Source organism: Neurospora tetraspora, assembly GCF_033439725.1.
Source record: "Neurospora tetraspora strain CBS 560.94 chromosome Unknown B0H65scaffold_6, whole genome shotgun sequence".
NCBI classification, from domain to species: domain Eukaryota; kingdom Fungi; phylum Ascomycota; class Sordariomycetes; order Sordariales; family Sordariaceae; genus Neurospora; species Neurospora tetraspora.
The window spans coordinates 1,460,021-1,475,669 of record NW_026944388.1 but is presented as its reverse complement, the minus strand read 5'-3'; the positions used below and the strand labels follow the sequence as shown (position 1 = coordinate 1,475,669).

General features: G+C 52.7%; 7 protein-coding genes across 7 annotated transcripts; 2 read left to right on the top strand and 5 right to left on the bottom strand.

Annotated features, from left to right (window-relative positions):
* Positions 1 to 295: 295 nt before the first annotated feature.
* Positions 296 to 2,281, top strand: B0H65DRAFT_257657 (uncharacterized protein). Its single transcript, XM_062822573.1, has 3 exons — positions 296 to 581; positions 674 to 1,563; positions 1,653 to 2,281. Exons 1-3 carry the CDS (start codon positions 486 to 488, stop codon positions 1,915 to 1,917), a joined length of 1,251 nt encoding a protein of 416 aa, XP_062679328.1. The 5' UTR covers positions 296 to 485; the 3' UTR covers positions 1,918 to 2,281.
* A 692-nt stretch (positions 2,282 to 2,973) lies between these two features.
* Positions 2,974 to 3,867, bottom strand: B0H65DRAFT_510529 (yippee zinc-binding/DNA-binding /Mis18, centromere assembly-domain-containing protein; the record flags this gene model as incomplete). The annotated part of the gene is made up of 2 exons (XM_062828407.1): positions 2,974 to 3,207; positions 3,361 to 3,867. The coding sequence occupies 2 exons, from the start codon at positions 3,865 to 3,867 to the stop codon at positions 2,974 to 2,976; spliced, it is 741 nt and encodes a 246-aa protein (XP_062679327.1).
* Positions 3,868 to 5,473: 1,606 nt separating this feature from the next.
* Positions 5,474 to 7,359, bottom strand: B0H65DRAFT_432070 (ferric reductase like transmembrane component-domain-containing protein; the record flags this gene model as incomplete). Its single annotated transcript, XM_062824976.1, has 2 exons — positions 5,474 to 6,535; positions 6,598 to 7,359. The coding sequence occupies 2 exons, from the start codon at positions 7,357 to 7,359 to the stop codon at positions 5,474 to 5,476; spliced, it is 1,824 nt and encodes a 607-aa protein (XP_062679326.1).
* Positions 7,360 to 7,366: 7 nt separating this feature from the next.
* Positions 7,367 to 8,498, bottom strand: B0H65DRAFT_257547 (uncharacterized protein). The gene has a single exon (XM_062822572.1). It carries the CDS (start codon positions 8,196 to 8,198, stop codon positions 7,458 to 7,460), a length of 741 nt encoding a protein of 246 aa, XP_062679325.1. The 5' UTR covers positions 8,199 to 8,498; the 3' UTR covers positions 7,367 to 7,457.
* Positions 8,228 to 8,498, top strand: B0H65DRAFT_472188 (uncharacterized protein; the record flags this gene model as incomplete). Its single annotated transcript, XM_062827134.1, has 1 exon — positions 8,228 to 8,498. A coding segment is annotated over one exon (234 nt), but the record flags the coding sequence as incomplete, so codon positions are not given.
* Positions 8,499 to 10,630: 2,132 nt separating this feature from the next.
* Positions 10,631 to 11,464, bottom strand: B0H65DRAFT_257525 (uncharacterized protein). Its single transcript, XM_062822571.1, has one exon. It carries the CDS (start codon positions 11,180 to 11,182, stop codon positions 10,715 to 10,717), a length of 468 nt encoding a protein of 155 aa, XP_062679323.1. The 5' UTR covers positions 11,183 to 11,464; the 3' UTR covers positions 10,631 to 10,714.
* A 342-nt stretch (positions 11,465 to 11,806) lies between these two features.
* On the bottom strand, positions 11,807 to 15,017 carry B0H65DRAFT_472184 (uncharacterized protein). Its single transcript, XM_062827133.1, has one exon. The coding sequence runs from the start codon at positions 14,719 to 14,721 to the stop codon at positions 11,863 to 11,865; it is 2,859 nt and encodes a 952-aa protein (XP_062679322.1). The 5' UTR covers positions 14,722 to 15,017; the 3' UTR covers positions 11,807 to 11,862.
* Between the last annotated feature and the right edge of the window lie 632 nt (positions 15,018 to 15,649).

Here is a 15,649-nt window from a genome sequence, read left to right as displayed (position 1 = left end):
GCCCTGACATGGCAACCGTCCACAAACAAAGAAAAGGACGGACGGATTGACTCGTACTCTCTCGGAATTCAAGACCAACCACGAAGGTGTTCTTTTCAAGCATATAGAACCAATCCAAGTGTTTCACAGAAACACGTTCACGCAGAACCGCATCACGACCGCGATCAGGTTTATCGGAAACCGCATCGCATCATTCCCAACCTCAAGCAAACCGAAGGAGGCAGCTAGCCAGCACGCGCAGTAGCGGCATATTTTAGCGCCACTGATCGTCCAAGAGGGAAGGTTACCGATATCGTTATCAGTCCTGGCATCATATCACTTGATCAACCTCCCGTCTCCCCGATCATCCCTCCGTCAACCGGTCATCCGTCCGTAGGTTGACTTCGACCTTTCCATTCCTTCCTTAAGCTTCGCCAGTTCAAACTTTCTCCCGGACACAACAATTCACCAAACCTGAGTTGAAGGGAGAGAGAGCCACCGACACGATGACTTCGATAATACCCGCCCGGGCCATCATCCCCTTCCTGGTGGGAATGATGTTGCTTACAGGAGTGTGCAATACGCTCTTGACCAAGTACCAGGTAAGGAAGGAATCTTGCAGCTCAAAGTACTGTATGTCCCTATCATAGATCGATTGCTGACCATGATCCGTTCTTTGTTGTTGTATGTATAGGACAACCAATGCGTTCGCAACTGCGACGACCCCGACCCGCTTAAGCGGAAGCACTTCGAGCAGCCCGTCATCCAGACCCTCCAGATGTTCGTCGGCGAGATGGGCTGTTGGCTCGTCGTAGGCATCATGTCTCTCTGGAGCCGCTACGTTTCCAAATCCACCACCTACGAGCGCATCAACAACCGGGCGGCCGATGACGAGGATACCACCATCCCCGACGACGCCAGCATCCGCTCCCACACCCCTCTCACCGACTCGCCCGCATCTTCCAAGTACGACGGCCCCTCGATCCTCCGCGGCTGGCGCGTCGTGCTGCTCTCGCTCCCCGCCATCTGCGACATCTGCGGCACCACCCTCATGAACGCCGGCCTGCTGCTCGTGGCGGCCTCCATCTACCAGATGACGCGCGGCGCCCTGGTGCTCTTCGTCGGCGTCTTCAGCGTCGTTTTCTTGCGCCGCAAGCTGTACGCCTTCCAGTGGCTGTCGCTGGTGGGAGTCATGGTCGGCGTGGCGCTCGTGGGACTGGCTGGTGCGATTCAGCCGGATCAGAAACATCCTAGTGCGACTGCGGTTGCGGATGTGGGCGCCGACGCCCTCAAGGTGATCATTGGCGTGTTGATGATTGCGGGCGCACAGATCTTTACTGCTACGCAGTTTGTGCTGGAGGAGTACATCCTGGAGCGGTCCACGATCGAGCCAATCCGTGTTGTCGGGTGGGAGGGCCTCTTTGGCTTTACGGTCACGCTCTTGGGCATGGTGATCTTGCACTTTGCCATTGGCCGGACCGAGGCAGGTCGGTATGGACCGTTCGATATGGTTGAGGGGTGGAGGCAGTTTTGGGAGTACAAGTCTGTCTTCATCTCGAGCATTTTGATTATGATTAGCATTGGGTGAGTTTCATTCACGTCCATATGCCCTCCTTTCCTCCCCCCAACCTCTCCAAACAGAACAGCACCCTAACACTGATTTCTTCTTACAGTGGCTTCAACTTCTTCGGTCTCTCCGTAACCCGCAGCGTGAGCGCCACCTCCCGCTCCACCATCGACACGTGCCGCACGCTCTTCATCTGGATCGTCTCGCTCGGCCTCGGCTGGGAGACGTTCAAGTGGCTCCAAGTCGTCGGCTTCGGCCTGCTCGTCTACTTTACTTTCCTGTTCAACGGCATCGTCGAGCCGCCGTTCGAATTCCTCCGCGTCAGCCAGGTGGAGGAGTTGTTGCCTGAGGAGCCTATTGAACATAACTAGGTGAACTGGACTATAGGGTGGGATACTGTAACATTCATACACGGTGTTATATGAACGGTAAACAGGGACATAGTCTGTACTGGTTTTATGTAGTCTTTTTGGGTATTTAGTTTGACTTCTCAGTTTGGGTAAGACGGGTATCACTAGTGTCACTTGTCATAGGACATGCTGCTCGATGGTCAGGGTCGATATCAGGTGGTGGGTGAGGTTAGGGACGTAAGGCGTTCAATAGGTTGGTTTCGGACAGATGACAAAGGGTCACGATGGGGGTTCACTTCTGCAGCGATAGCATATATACACATATACAGGTGATGTATCATACATCACCTTTCAGGCAAATGAACAAGACATGTTGATACTCTACTTCCCGCGACATGTCTATGACTTGCGGATGCGAAGTTGGGGGTAGCATGTGGATCATTGATGATCTGGCTATGTTAGACATGGAGATGATTGTGTCTCGGCTGAAAGATGGTCTGGGTCATGGTTTCGAGTGCATGCAGATAACAAAGCAGATGGGACATCCTGCAACAAAGAGATGGATCGAACACACATGTCCTTCAAGCACAGGCTCAACGCTCTCGCATTCTACTCGTTCTAGGACTCTCACTTCTTGAGACCACGAACATGTTTCACCAAGCCTGGAGAGAGGGAAAGTGTTCGAAAGTGTTGATTTACAACCGAAAGTCAATAACAACCCTAATAATTTCTCCACCCCTTACTTACCGTACATGATGCGCATATTCCGTTTAGCTCTTGAAACTCCGGGCCGTGCATATAAGCTTGACTGTGCTCGCCCTGCGCCCTGCCTGCGCCCTGCTGCCTCGCTGCCATGATCCTGCCCTAGAGGTAGTTCTGTTGCAGGTAGTCGTCCATTCCGCTGTCGTCCTGTTATTCCTGCCGTATCGTATCATGTAAAGTCGTGTAGTGTCATATCGTAATCTCATCCATCGGTCTGTCGTCCTGTACCATCCGACTCTCCAGTCCCCTCCTATCCATCTCGCCTCATCACCCTCACCCAGTATGTATCGAACCCCAAGATCCCGACAGGTGAACCTAGTTAACATTGGCAAGCAACTCAGCCTCCAAAATGAACTTGCCCTCCTTGTACTTCTCGCTAGGCTCGTAGGCTTTATCGTACTTCCACCCCACCACCTCCTTGCACTGGCGGCAGTAGATGTCCCGAACGACGTGGCGGCCCGTCGTCATATTACGCTCGCCGGCGTCGCCCGTCTCGACGTTGACGACCGAGTTGAAGAGGTAGGCTTTGCCGTGTTGGCCCCTAAAGTTCTGTTTTTGGTGGGAAGGGAAGGGTTAGTGGAATGAAAGAAGATAAGCGGGTAAGGGGGAGAGTGTAAGGGGAAAAGGGAAGGGGAAGGGGAAGAGATGGGAAAGAGGGTAGAAAGGGCCGAACGGAAGGGAACGGAAGGGAAGGTGACTTACACGGCTGATAATATCCTCATGATTAGCTAAATGGGTCTTGCAGTTCCTGCATCCGTAAATCTTGCCGCTGTTGAGGTAGACGTTGTAGGCGAGACCCATGTTGCTGTTGTTGTTGGTGGTAGTATCGTTGGCAGCGTTGTTTGTGGTGGTGTTCCTGTAGTTTCTGTAGTTCCTGTAGTTCGTGAAGTTGCTGTTGTTGCTGTTGGAAGCGGGTGTCGCTCCTGAGGCCGCCTCGCTGACGGTGGTCGTAGTGGTGACGCTGACACGGATGACTCCGGCGTCCTCCTCCGCTGATGCTGGTGCCGCCGGCTCAGGTGCTGCCCGGGCGTTGTTACTTTCGTCGGTGTTGTCGCTGATGTCGAGTCGCTGAAGTTGCTGCTGGACCTGCTGCTGGTCTTGGGCTTCGGCGTTCTGCTCTTGAGGTTGATGCTGCTGATGGTGAACTTCCAGTTCCGGTACGATTCGCTCAGCTCTCCTGCCAAAGCCGCGGGGTTCGCTTTCGATCATCTATAGAGTTCACATACAAAATGATGAGTGTTCGTTATTGCTTTGCGAGCGAGCAGCAGTTGCAAAAGGGATAAACGGAAGGGCAATTCACAAGAATGCGAAACGACGGATGGGATGAATCAATACGATGAATGGTAATCAATGATCGACCGATTGGTTTGGTCTGATGAACGGTGCTGTTGTCGGGGTTGTCTGTCCGACGGCGGCGAAGCCAACGACTAACAAGCGGAGCGATAAGAGGACGAACGTTTGCGGTTAGGTAGTATACAACTAGTGTAGAGGTACCCTTGTGATAAAACGACCACTGACGTCGTTGAGCGGAGCCTAGATTGGCTTACTTTGGTTGCTCTGTCAACCGATGTGTAAGCCGGACGAGTTGACCAAACAAAGAGTCCGTCTGTCAAACACACAGAACGGAAGGTGTCACTTACTTTTGGGCAACGAATTGTCAGATATGAGGTCCAAAATAGGCAGGTCTGTTGACCTGTAAGAGATGGTGAGAAGGAAGGATGAGAAACCGTGCGACCCAGAGCTGAATACCTTAGGCAAGAGCAAGCTGGGAAAGTCGTGTTTAAGTGCCCGCAATGGAGGCATGACTCGGGAAGGTAGGGAATGCTGTCACCTGCCAGTGTATGTGGCTGCACTTGCTTCAAAGTGACGACACTGCTAGAGGTATGCAGTACGGTTGCGGTTGCCTTTCGTTGAATGGATGGTAGCACCCGCTCGGCGTCCCGTCGTATGGTGATCCTCCCACCTACACCTGGCAAGCATGCCTGGCGTAGACAGTCCAGTCTTTGTCTGTTATGGTTGGCAGCAGGCCGCTGTACTGTCTATAATGCAGCGAATGCGTACAACATGCCGGATACGTGCTCGTACTGTATGTCTATGCTGTACATAAATCATCGTCCACTTCAGATCGAAGGTTTCCGATTGTTTGAAGGTGTGAGCTGCAGCTTGATCTTGGATTCCTATGAATAACTACCGGACTGAACGAAGCCCTCGTGACTCCTATATAAAAATTAATTGGGCGTCAAGCGAAGCATTCGAACACTACTTCTTGGAAAAAACAAAGATTTTTGCGTTTGACAAGAAATGGGAGCGATGGGAAATTATTCACACGTACTGATATACGCAAATCCAATGGTTAGTGTAGTGTTTGTCACTGGCAGGGGCTTCGTCCCCTTTTCCCAGTTATCACCTTTGTTTACATTTGGCTCGAAAGGGGATAACTAATGAACTGCCATCATTTAGAACAGGCATTGATCACGGCATCATAACTTTGGGTACGTCTTCTTGTGATATAGTCATTTCAAACAAGTGAATGCTATGCTATCTTTTGCCTACCGACACAACCACCCAGATAAAAAAGAGGGAATGGGAACCTCATGTACAAGAATGTTCATTGTACATTTCGCAAAGCGGAAATGACAGTGATGTATGACAAAATGGGAAAATGTCCGCGCGATGAAAGCTTGTCCCAGAGACCAGCCATGAGATGTACAACAAGACGGGCTGAACAAGTTTCTTCAAATAGCATAAATGTGAGTTCATATCTCATAACCTCAAGCCTTCTGCCTGATGCCAATTCCAACGGAATCCTCTAATTTTACCAAGAAAATGCCTCCTCGACGAAATCAATAGCACCGTTGTATTGCTTGTTCCTGACAGAGCGACGAACCTCGTCACTGAGCGCACCAGGGCCACACACCGAGACGCCCATGTGGCCCACCTGGTCCTCCATTTCCCTTGCTAGTAGCATGTCGATGTTCGGCCTACCCGGGAACATCTGCACTGTTGAGCTTGGGCTGTGAATCTCTTTTGTCGAGCGCGGCCTGCTGACGAAGAGCATGATACGGAGCACCTCACGGCGCTTCTCCATACCCAAGACCTCGGTCATCCAGGGGCGGATCCACTCCAAATGCTCGGGGCTCTGGATAGTCCAGACCAAGATAATCTTGCGGGTAGCCGCCATGCCATTGCTGTAGGCAATAACCAAATCACGGACGTGAGGCACCGCCTGTGTGATGCCAACGCCGCCGGCAAAGAGCATGACGGTGCCGTACGAGTGCATCTGGTGCATGCCTCCATAGGGGCCCTCAACAAGGCACCTCGTCACCATCCTGCCGTCGATGCATGAAGCAGCCTTTTCATACAAGTTGCCAGTCATGCCCGTGCGACCACGGATGATGAAAGAAACGGTCGTCTTCTTCATGGCGAGGACGTCGCGGCGGTCCATGGGAAGCTTTTCGCCGTTGGGCGAGTCCGCCTCTTCGCTCCACGCGACGGAAAACGGGTGAGATTGCCAGAGGCTGACGGATGGCAAGTAAAGATAAGCGTGTTGACCGGGCTTGAAAAACCAGGGGCGCGCCACAGTCACAGTGACTCGCGTGGCACCGCCAGGGAGAGCCTCAACCAGAGCCTTTCCGCCGCCAGATCCAAAGTTGTAGTACGCCACCCGAAGGAAGCGAGCAGTACGGTCAAAGGCCCACAAGACCATGACAGGGTAGAGGTACTTGATCTGCGGTAAGCCCGTCGGTCCGAGATGGTAGTACAAGCCGACGACGGAGGCAATGGCCAATGCGATGTGCAAAATCTTGAAGATCTCGTAAAAGGCGTGCCTGAAAACGCTGGTCGCTTGAATGGCGATGGTGACAAAAGCAGCGGTTGCCTAGGAGGGATGTTAGTTACTGTACTTCAAATACGAATCATCAAGATATAGTGTTTACATACCACGAAACCGTAGATGAGCATGTTGCTCTTGAAGATACCCTGGAAAGCCACAGCCCAGCCCTTGGAAGCAGCTGAACGGTAAAGGTAGCCCAGGGTGTGAGCAAGAGCCTCCCCAGCCACAATACGGCCCAACCATCGGTGAAGGAGGTTGAACGTATCGAACGAGATACCCAAAAGGTTGATGAGGGGGTTATTCCGGCCAGCCATGAGGAACAGGGGGATCATGTTGGCGACAGCGAGGGTTCCAGTACGATTGATGAACACAGTGGCCGACGCGCCCACTGGCTTCGAAAAGTCGATCCCCATAACACAGAAAGCGACATTGGTGGAGAAGTAGCCGAGGAGGAAGACGAGTTGAAGGCGGGTGGGGAGAGTTCCAACGTTGATGGCCGAGCTGAGCTGGAACTCGCGGTTGTGCCTCTTGCTGAGAATGGGTGAGTACTGGATATTCTTCTTGAACCACGTCCACTTGGCGCCTGCCCTGGCAAAGTATTTCTGTGTATCGTTGGTGAGGCACGAAACATGTCGTACGTATTTGCTGAGGCCTGTGCTGAGTCTCCAGATGATCAGAACAACGGAGATACACCCCAGGACAAGAAGTAGATATCCCGAGAGCATGTCGTTGATAATGGCGGCTTCATCCGGACCTTCGGCAGCTCCACCTCCACCTGCAGCAGCTTTACTCCCCGCAGCATGCTGAGCTGCTCCTGCCTGCGCCCCTTGAGCCCCCGCTGTTGCGTTTCCTTGTGGTTGAGCTGACATTTTGGTTTATCCTTTCTTTTTGTTCGTTTCCGGAAGTTGTTGTTGATGTTGTGATACAAGTGACTGACACCTGAGAGCGTCTTTTTGGTGTAACGGTCCTAAAGCATAGGTAGATGTCTAGATGGTCGATATGGCTCTTGACGAATGAATGTTTGATATACGACCCCAAGGTTGCCCGAGTCCAGCGCGGGTATATGAGTGTCGTAAGGGCGTGTCGAGTGAAGGTCTAATGATAGTGACGTCCTGTCCCTGGGTCGCCAGCGTGGGACTGATGAGTTGAAGAAGGGTGACCGGGTTGGGGTTTGGTGAGTGTTTCTATTGCCGAGTTCGGTTTGACGGTTGAGCCTCCGGGGTAAGATTTGGAAAGAAGGGATCCTTTCGAAGGCGCGTAGTGAAAGTAGGCGTGTTCGGTCAACGATCAACACTGACAAGGAAGGAATGATGGATGAGTGACGGTCGAAAAGAAGGAGGGCGAAGAAAAAAAGGCCAAGATTGTTGACAGCCAGGTGACAGTCAAGTTGCGACTGGCACGAGGGATGGGGCCTTTTGTGGATGAAAAAAAGATGACGGAACCCAGGAGTTGGGGAAGGGAGTGGAGGGAGGAAAATTGGATGACAAGAGATGGAAAAGTGAGAAGGGGGTCTCCTGGGCATACACAGTAAAATGAGAGAGAATGGCACAGATGGGTTCGAGAAGGAGGGTGTGACTGGCAGGCGTGCTCGAGGCGTGGTAGGTTCCAAGAGTGGGTTTTGTGGGGTGGGTTTATCGCCGGCGCGATCGTCCAAATGGAACTTGAGAAGATGGACTTGGCGGAAGGTGAGACCAGGGGAGGGGGCCATGCCCTCGTCCAATCCCTGACCATAGGTACCTTTTATTCATGCGCCTGTGTGCCTCGGGTTGTGTACCAGTTGTAAGTACCTCTTCATGGCCCTCCACCAAAAAGAAGGCGTCTTGTGGTTTCCGTTTGTGTTTTCACTCCTGCATGTTGTGGTTGTGGTTATGTCGTTGCCCCTGGTTAATGCGCTGCATCAACAGAGTCACAACGAGGGCGTACAACGGGACTTGCCAGACGCCTCTCATGCACATCGGGATGTGTGTCTAGCTTCCAAACGATGGGGGTAGTAAATAGCGAAATAGTGGTGTTGGTCAGATCCTCCTAATAGTGTTGCAACTGCGTTTCTATTTCTTCCTGCTGACGACATTCCAGCCTGTGCTCAAGGTAATTCAGATCTCTCCACGCAAGGGGAGACATCAGATGTCGTGTGGCATGCACATCCGTCACAAAGCGCCGTCACTGCGATCCAGCAAGTGGTTGTGGATTAGAGAATTCCAACGGCATCCATTCTGACGTACCGCCAACTACCGCCCTAAAAACCCCAGACTCAACCAGACTACCGTCACAACTCACATAGGATCTCCGTTTGGTGTTTCTAATCACATGGAATATTCCCCACGATCAGTCCATCTCCACGAGGTGCCGCGGAAGTGGCTCGTCCGAAGTTTTTCAGTTCTGCCTCCGAGTTATCCATGTCGTCTGTCGTATTCAGCGGAGTCTACACAGTACGCCGGGCAGGATTCAAAGCTATGACCACCTAGCCCTCCTCGCCTCCTCCTGGCCTAACAATTTGGGATCGGGTGTCCCTGCATTGTGGCGGCTGCAGTGCTGCGAGTGATGCTCTCTCCACCGCCGGGTCACAGCGCTGAAAATAACGACGTCCGGGTTACAAACACTCTTCCACATGTGACGGTCTGGATGGTCGGCAAAAAAAAAGAGAAAACTGGAAAAGAGACGAACGGGAACTCCCTCCGAAGAAAGGTGGGGTTGGCCCGTGCGCTTCCACTTCACTGGACTCTGCGGAGCCAATTGGCCACATCTGAAACAGCCTCTACAACGCCCCCCTGAGGTCGCTGAGATCCCCTTCGCAAGGTTATCCCAAAATCCAACCATCAGCCCTCCCGGCCAGAAGCTGCCATGTTCCCAAACAAGCGCACGTCAGCTGAAATGACCTCTAAATCACCATCAGCCAACGGAAGGAAGAGCCGAGATCTCCACATGGAGCGAGCAGGTCTCGGGCAGTTGTTCTCTGTGTCATCTCATCACGTCTCTTTTGCTCCGGTTGTCAAGTGAACAACAACACCTCGTTGCCGACAAACTGCAGAGAATTCGGTTTGATAGAAGCCACCGCCCACACAATCTTTTCTCGCAGGAATCACCGACGCTGTGCAAACATCTTACATACTCATCATCCTCCCCATTGACACGCATATCATCCACACATCCATCAGCCGAGCAACGGCCATGTGCGGCAAACCCTGTAACGCATCCCAAACAATCACAGTTGCGACCAGAGGCTTCCACCTTGATGGACTCCAATGCTACCAAGAAACCCGTACCCTCCTCCCCTTTTATCCCGGGCTCGTCTACCGGTTGCCGGGCTCGCCGGGGAACGAGAAACGGAGCATCTTTGTGGATCTGCTTTGCAACCCAAGACCTCGAAGAGGAGGTTATCGCCGTGTGGCCTCTAGGGTCTTCAACCGCCGAGTAGTAGCATCCAATTCTACACGAGGTCGTCGAAGGTATTCGTAATCTCCCTCCCCCGTCTTGCTCGTACCGCCGTTGCGAAGCCAAGCGTGTATCGAAACAGACCCCCGGATAGCCAATACATAGGGTCACTTCCCGTCACTTCACTCTCCGAAAATCCAAGCTCAGGACTGGTGGGCTTATGGTAGTAGTGTTTTATAAAACACTTTTCTCTTTCCATTTTCCACCCTGATCAAACCTAACCTTGTCCTTGTCCTCTTGGATCAACATCATCGAAATTTTATCGCCAAGTTGGGAGTTTGAGTTTGAGACGAACCCCTGGCGGTAGATAAGATCGTCTCCCATCCCGTCTCATCTGGCCTTGCTTGTCTAGCCTGCGCGGCTCGTCGAAACGGCCCGGTTCGAACCTCGGTCGCTCGTCATTGCCATTTTCACCGGGTCAGTTGTCACTATCACTTTCTCTCCCGATCACAAACAATGGAAACAATGGACAGAGGAAAAGGAAAGATAGAGCCTCAACAACAACCATGCCATGCGGCGTCATCAAAACTGAACGACACACTTGATGAAACCCATACACCATTACTGTTGTTTGTGAAAGCACCCCCGAGCCCAAACCCGAGCCTGAACCCGCGAGGTCGCTGAACTGAGTGAGGCACGAGAGGCTCAATTAAGCACCGTAGAGTATGCCGAGCACGCATACCTCCATCGTCCCATCTTGCAGCCAGCAAGAGCAGCAATCTAATCTTGTTCCTGGGATCAGCGTCAAACAAAATACGTACCTAGCTAGATCTTCTCTTGGAGTCTAGACCGTCATAGGCTCGCAGTATAGGTAATTTGGAATGTTTTCTCCCCCCCCCCCCTTGGTTGCCTAATAAATGGTTGTGTACGTACCACGTGACACGACGGACCATCTTTTAAAGTCTTTTTAAAAAGAAGAGAGCAGGTTCTCGGTTGACGACTGACGGACTGACTGACGGGTACCCGTTCTTGAGACATGGGATAATATGCGTATGACTGAGATCTCCCAATTTTGTATAGTACATACCGGGCGGACCGGGGAAAGATGGGTAGATGGGTGAGGTACATACTCGGGCTTGTGAACCCCCAAGGCCTGGGTAGCTCGAGGGTAGGTAGGTATGTATCAGGTAGATACGCTGTAGATTGATGTGATAAGAACCCGACGGCCTTTCCCGGCAGGCCGACAGACCCAGCAGGCCAGCTCAACCGACACGGAGGATCCGGACACACATACAATACACACACAAGCCGCATCAGCATCAGATAACCAACCGGCCCAAACTCCCAAGCCCAAGCGAAGCGAAGAGTTCAGGCAAGTATACGCGCGGCGGTGTCTGTGCGTTGTGAGGAGACTAGAGTAAACCAGGGGCAAGGGCAAGGCAAGGCGAAGCGCAGTTGGGGGGGATGTTTCATATGTGTAAGTTCATCTTGTCTCGACGGGAGGGGGTGGTGCAGGGACAGGAGCCAGGAAGGAAAAAAATGATGTAGAAAAACGTCAGTAGGGGGAAGTTGAGTAGGTGACATGGGCAAGGACAAGGCGAGGTAGAAGATGTGATTCTGTGCTAGTAAATTCCATAATCTTTTGGTTTGTATACTCAAATAAGTACAATATCTACTCTAACATTACTTATCAAGAGTAAATCGTCTATACAAAGGTCAAGCAGCTAGCTAGCCAGTTATGTCAATGTGTGCCCTAGAGCAGTATCCATCCAGCAAGCAGCCAATGTTAATGTTAAGCAAAAGCAATCGGGTATCCATCCTTCCTTACTTGCTTTCCCCTATTTCTTCATCGGGGAGATCGCAATCCAACATCCCACATCCTTGACGGACTGTGTACACCCCCAAACACCTCTCGTGTTCCGCAAAGTAAACCAACCGTAAAGCAAAAAAAAAAAAAAAATGGAGAATTAATCCACACACATCCTGTCCCTTTTCGAAAGCTAACCAAGTTCATCTTCGGATGTCTCTTCTCCCCCGTGAACCGCCCTGCCACTGCCGCTGCTACTACCGGCAGATCTCCTGAGTGATGATCGCCGGCGAGCAGTAGTACTCCCACCACTGGTACCGCTACCACTACCGCTGCCGCTAGCACTGCCGCTGGCACTAGCACTAGCACTAGAAGTAGCTGTGACAGCAGCCAATGAAGCCCTCGTCCGAGGCCGTTTAGCCAGCGGACGACGACGCCCAGTAACTCTAGACGGCGGCGGCTCAGGAGCGGAGAGGTCGTCGTCGTCGTCGTCGTCGTTGTCATCCTCATTGGAGTCCTCTTCTTGTTCGGTGTCCTCGTCCTCAACCTCGGTTTCGAGAGGATTTAGTTTTCGCTTGCCGGTTAGCCGCCGCAGTTGGGGTTGCGTTCTTGGAGGAGGAGGTGGTGGTATCTGCTGGTATGTTTCGTTTGGGCCTACGACGTTTGATGTTTCAAAGTCGGAATCCCAGTCCGAGTCTGAGGCGACGTCGGCGTCGGTTTGAGATGTTGCGGTAGTTGTTTCAGAGCTGGCGTCGTCGTCTTCGAGGTCGTCGTCATCGTTCGCGTCGATGTTATCGTCGGTGGTATCAACTGTGGTAGGTGTTGCAGTAGAAGCTGAGCTAGATCGTAGCAGGCGTGTACCGCGCGTCTGTCTTGGGTTGGGCACAGACGTGGATGTTGATGCGGACGCAGCAGTAGGAGGATACCTTTGAATGGCCTTCATTATAGGTGGACACCCTGTCGACCTCCTCGTCGTTCGACCTCCGCCTGCTCCCACGGGCGGCTCAGGGGAGTCTACCGTGACCCACTCGCTCAGAGCATCGTCCCACTTGAACCCGGCAAAGGACTTACCCTCCGATTCCTTCCTGCGGCGGATGCGCTCTTCGTAGTAGGGCTTCGCCTTCATCATGGCGTGGGGGCAGCTTACCGACTTCTTCTGGGCCCATAGCTTCTCAGCGTAGGCGAGGTCTTGGAGGTCGTTTGTCTCAAACGCCACCGCGAAGGCGACGTCTACTTCGATGTTCTCGAAGGGATGGTAAGGCAGATTGCCCGGAGCCTGTAACGGTTTTATCTTTTCACAAACTTGGGGAATGTAGGCGTGAGCACTGGTCGCCCCAATTTCCCGACTGTAGGTATGCACTATCGTGGTCAGGACTGCCAGCGTGGTCGAGTATTGTTGAGACAGACGGTCATTGCGGTGGCTGCTTTTTGCCCCTATCCATGCTGTTGAAGCAATGGTGGAGGCCGAGGACTCGGTACCGAATGCGAGGAAGTCGCAGAGGCTGATAAGATATACAGCAGGGGATGGAAGGCCCGCCGTCTTCCTAGCATGAAGTAAGTATGTGCGGAAGATGTACCGCACGCGGTGGACGAATACCGCTCGCTGGGACTGCGTGAGTGCGGCCTCTTCCCTGTCAGGATCGTCTAAGTGACGGAGCACCTGATGTACCAGCGCTGCCATGAATCCAGTCAGGACTCCTCTTGCCATTTGGGGCGACGCGATGTCAGCGGAAGAACAAGAAGTCGGAGCAGGTTTCTTCTTTTGTCTTCCTTCTGACATCAGCGGAGAAAGAACGTTGATCATGGTAATAAGGAAATCAACACAGTCTTGCCCAGCCCCATAGAACATTTTCGCCATGGCATCAAGGCGCGTGGTCTTGAAGGCATCGACAAGCATCCACTCCGCCGGCAAAGAGCCATCGGCAAAGAGGTCAGCCAGTTTTCCAAGCATGAAGCGCTTAGTCTTCCCATTGCCGAATCCAAACGCCCAGAGCGGGAATAGCCCAGGTGCTTTCACCGTAAGCCCGTCACGCACGGAGGGATCTGGAGGTGGGTACTGACGCGAAATAAAAACATTGATAAGATCCTGAGATTCGACGAACGGCAGGTACATGCAGCAGAGACCGATGAGCGTAGTTGCCACTCGATCCTCTACCAAGCCGTCCCTGATGGCGCCCTGGATAATTTTGACGCCATGGGCTCGGACAACTATGCGAAGATGTTTCCAGCCCCCGAGCGCACCCAGCGACTCGAGCTCCGAGTATATGTCGAAGGACGCTTTGGACTCTTGTATGACGGACTTGGTCTTGTTTGCCTCGGCGTCCTTTTTCTCCCAGTATTCAAGCTCTGTAATGTAATCCGGTATTCTCCGCAAGCACATGGCGAGGAAGGACTTGGAGGAACCGCTGGGTTGAGACTCTGGAGGACAGGTAGCTCGGAGCAAGGCATCCAGCGCGCGGAATACAGACTCGTATATTGAATACATCTCTGGGTCCACCATTTCACGAAGACACCTTAACGACGCCTCCAGCATGCATCGACCTCCCTTACATCCTCTGTGAATACACTTTGCGCTTCCTCCATGGTCGCTGGCTGAGCTGCTTTCTGCCGGAGCAAATAAAACGGGCTGAGCTGGAGACGATGCTAAATGGTTGTTCGTAGTATGCCTAAGGTAGGGAGTAGGCACTGCATTTTCTTGAACAGGCCTTCTGCCAGCCCGTTGTCGCCGGGGTTTTTCAGGCGTCGTCAAGTGCGCTCGTGATGATGTCTTGCCGGAATACGTTGTCTGTTTTGAACCACCTCGGCCTTGTCGCTTACTTGGACTTCCGTTCGATGGGCCGTTTCCGTCGTCTGTACTCTCGGATACGCCCGACTTTCGCGCTTTCTCCTTCTTCAAAGCGCCGAGGTGGGCGAGCAGAGGGCGAAGTAGGCGGTGACATCTCGTCGCTGTCCAGGGCTGAGCTTGTTCATGTGCCGTTCCGGTTTGATGTGGTGGTCTGCGCTTGGTTGACTGCCATGATGGTTGCGGAGAGGTTGGCGGGGAATAATCCATGAAGCGAAAATGATGTTAAGCAATTGCTAAAGTGGTGAATTTGATGCTGGCGACGAATATCGCAACGACCAAAAGGCTCGCGATTAAGCTGAAGCGATAAAGGGGAAATATTGTTGTAGGATGCCATACGCCAAAAATACCGTCGAGTCCTTTGTTCAATGCTGATACATGTTTGGTCGGTGTATTGCTGTTTGTTGGAATGCTGTGTTCGAGATTGCTTTTTGGTCGCGGTTCTGGAATGATATTGATGTTTACTTGAATACCGTCTTTGGACTAGCGTCTTTCGCGGGACGGAGCAATTGGATGGAGGTGCAAAGATGGAGTTGGTCGCAATCAGCCAACCAGGGCGCGTGGAAGCAGGAATCGCCCGTCGCAGAAGCTCGGGCCACCTTTCGCTCTCTGCTTCGGTTGTCGGGACTCGGGAGTGACTTCCTGTCTTCGCCCTGGCTGGAGCGTCGCGAGCTGCATCGGAGGGCAGTGAGCGCTGTGAGTGGGTGGTCGCGTACGAGGGCGTGTGTGCGTGTCTCCCGTCCCTCCCTCGATCGGAGGGAAAGTGCTGAAGGCGGGGGAATGGAGAGGAAGCATCAGCGTGGAGGTAGAGGTACCACCCCCGGTACCCGCCTGCCCGCCTTTGCCCGCCTCGAGTCATGCCCTGGTAACGGGCTGTTGCCGGCCGCTAGACCCGGCAGTAATCTGCATCATAGGCCGAGACGAGAAAAAAAAAGTCGATGTCTCATCCGATCGCCCCCAGAATTTGAAGAAGGCCGAAGGTGAAGGGAAAGAGTCATTCACACGCCTGCGTTACCGTGAAATATATTTACACTTGAGACATCCTCTCCACGACTTTCGCGGCTTGAACTTGTCCAAAAACCTCCCAATTGGACTCTCTGATTTGTTTTTGCCCGGTTCAAGGGACTTGTAGAATTCC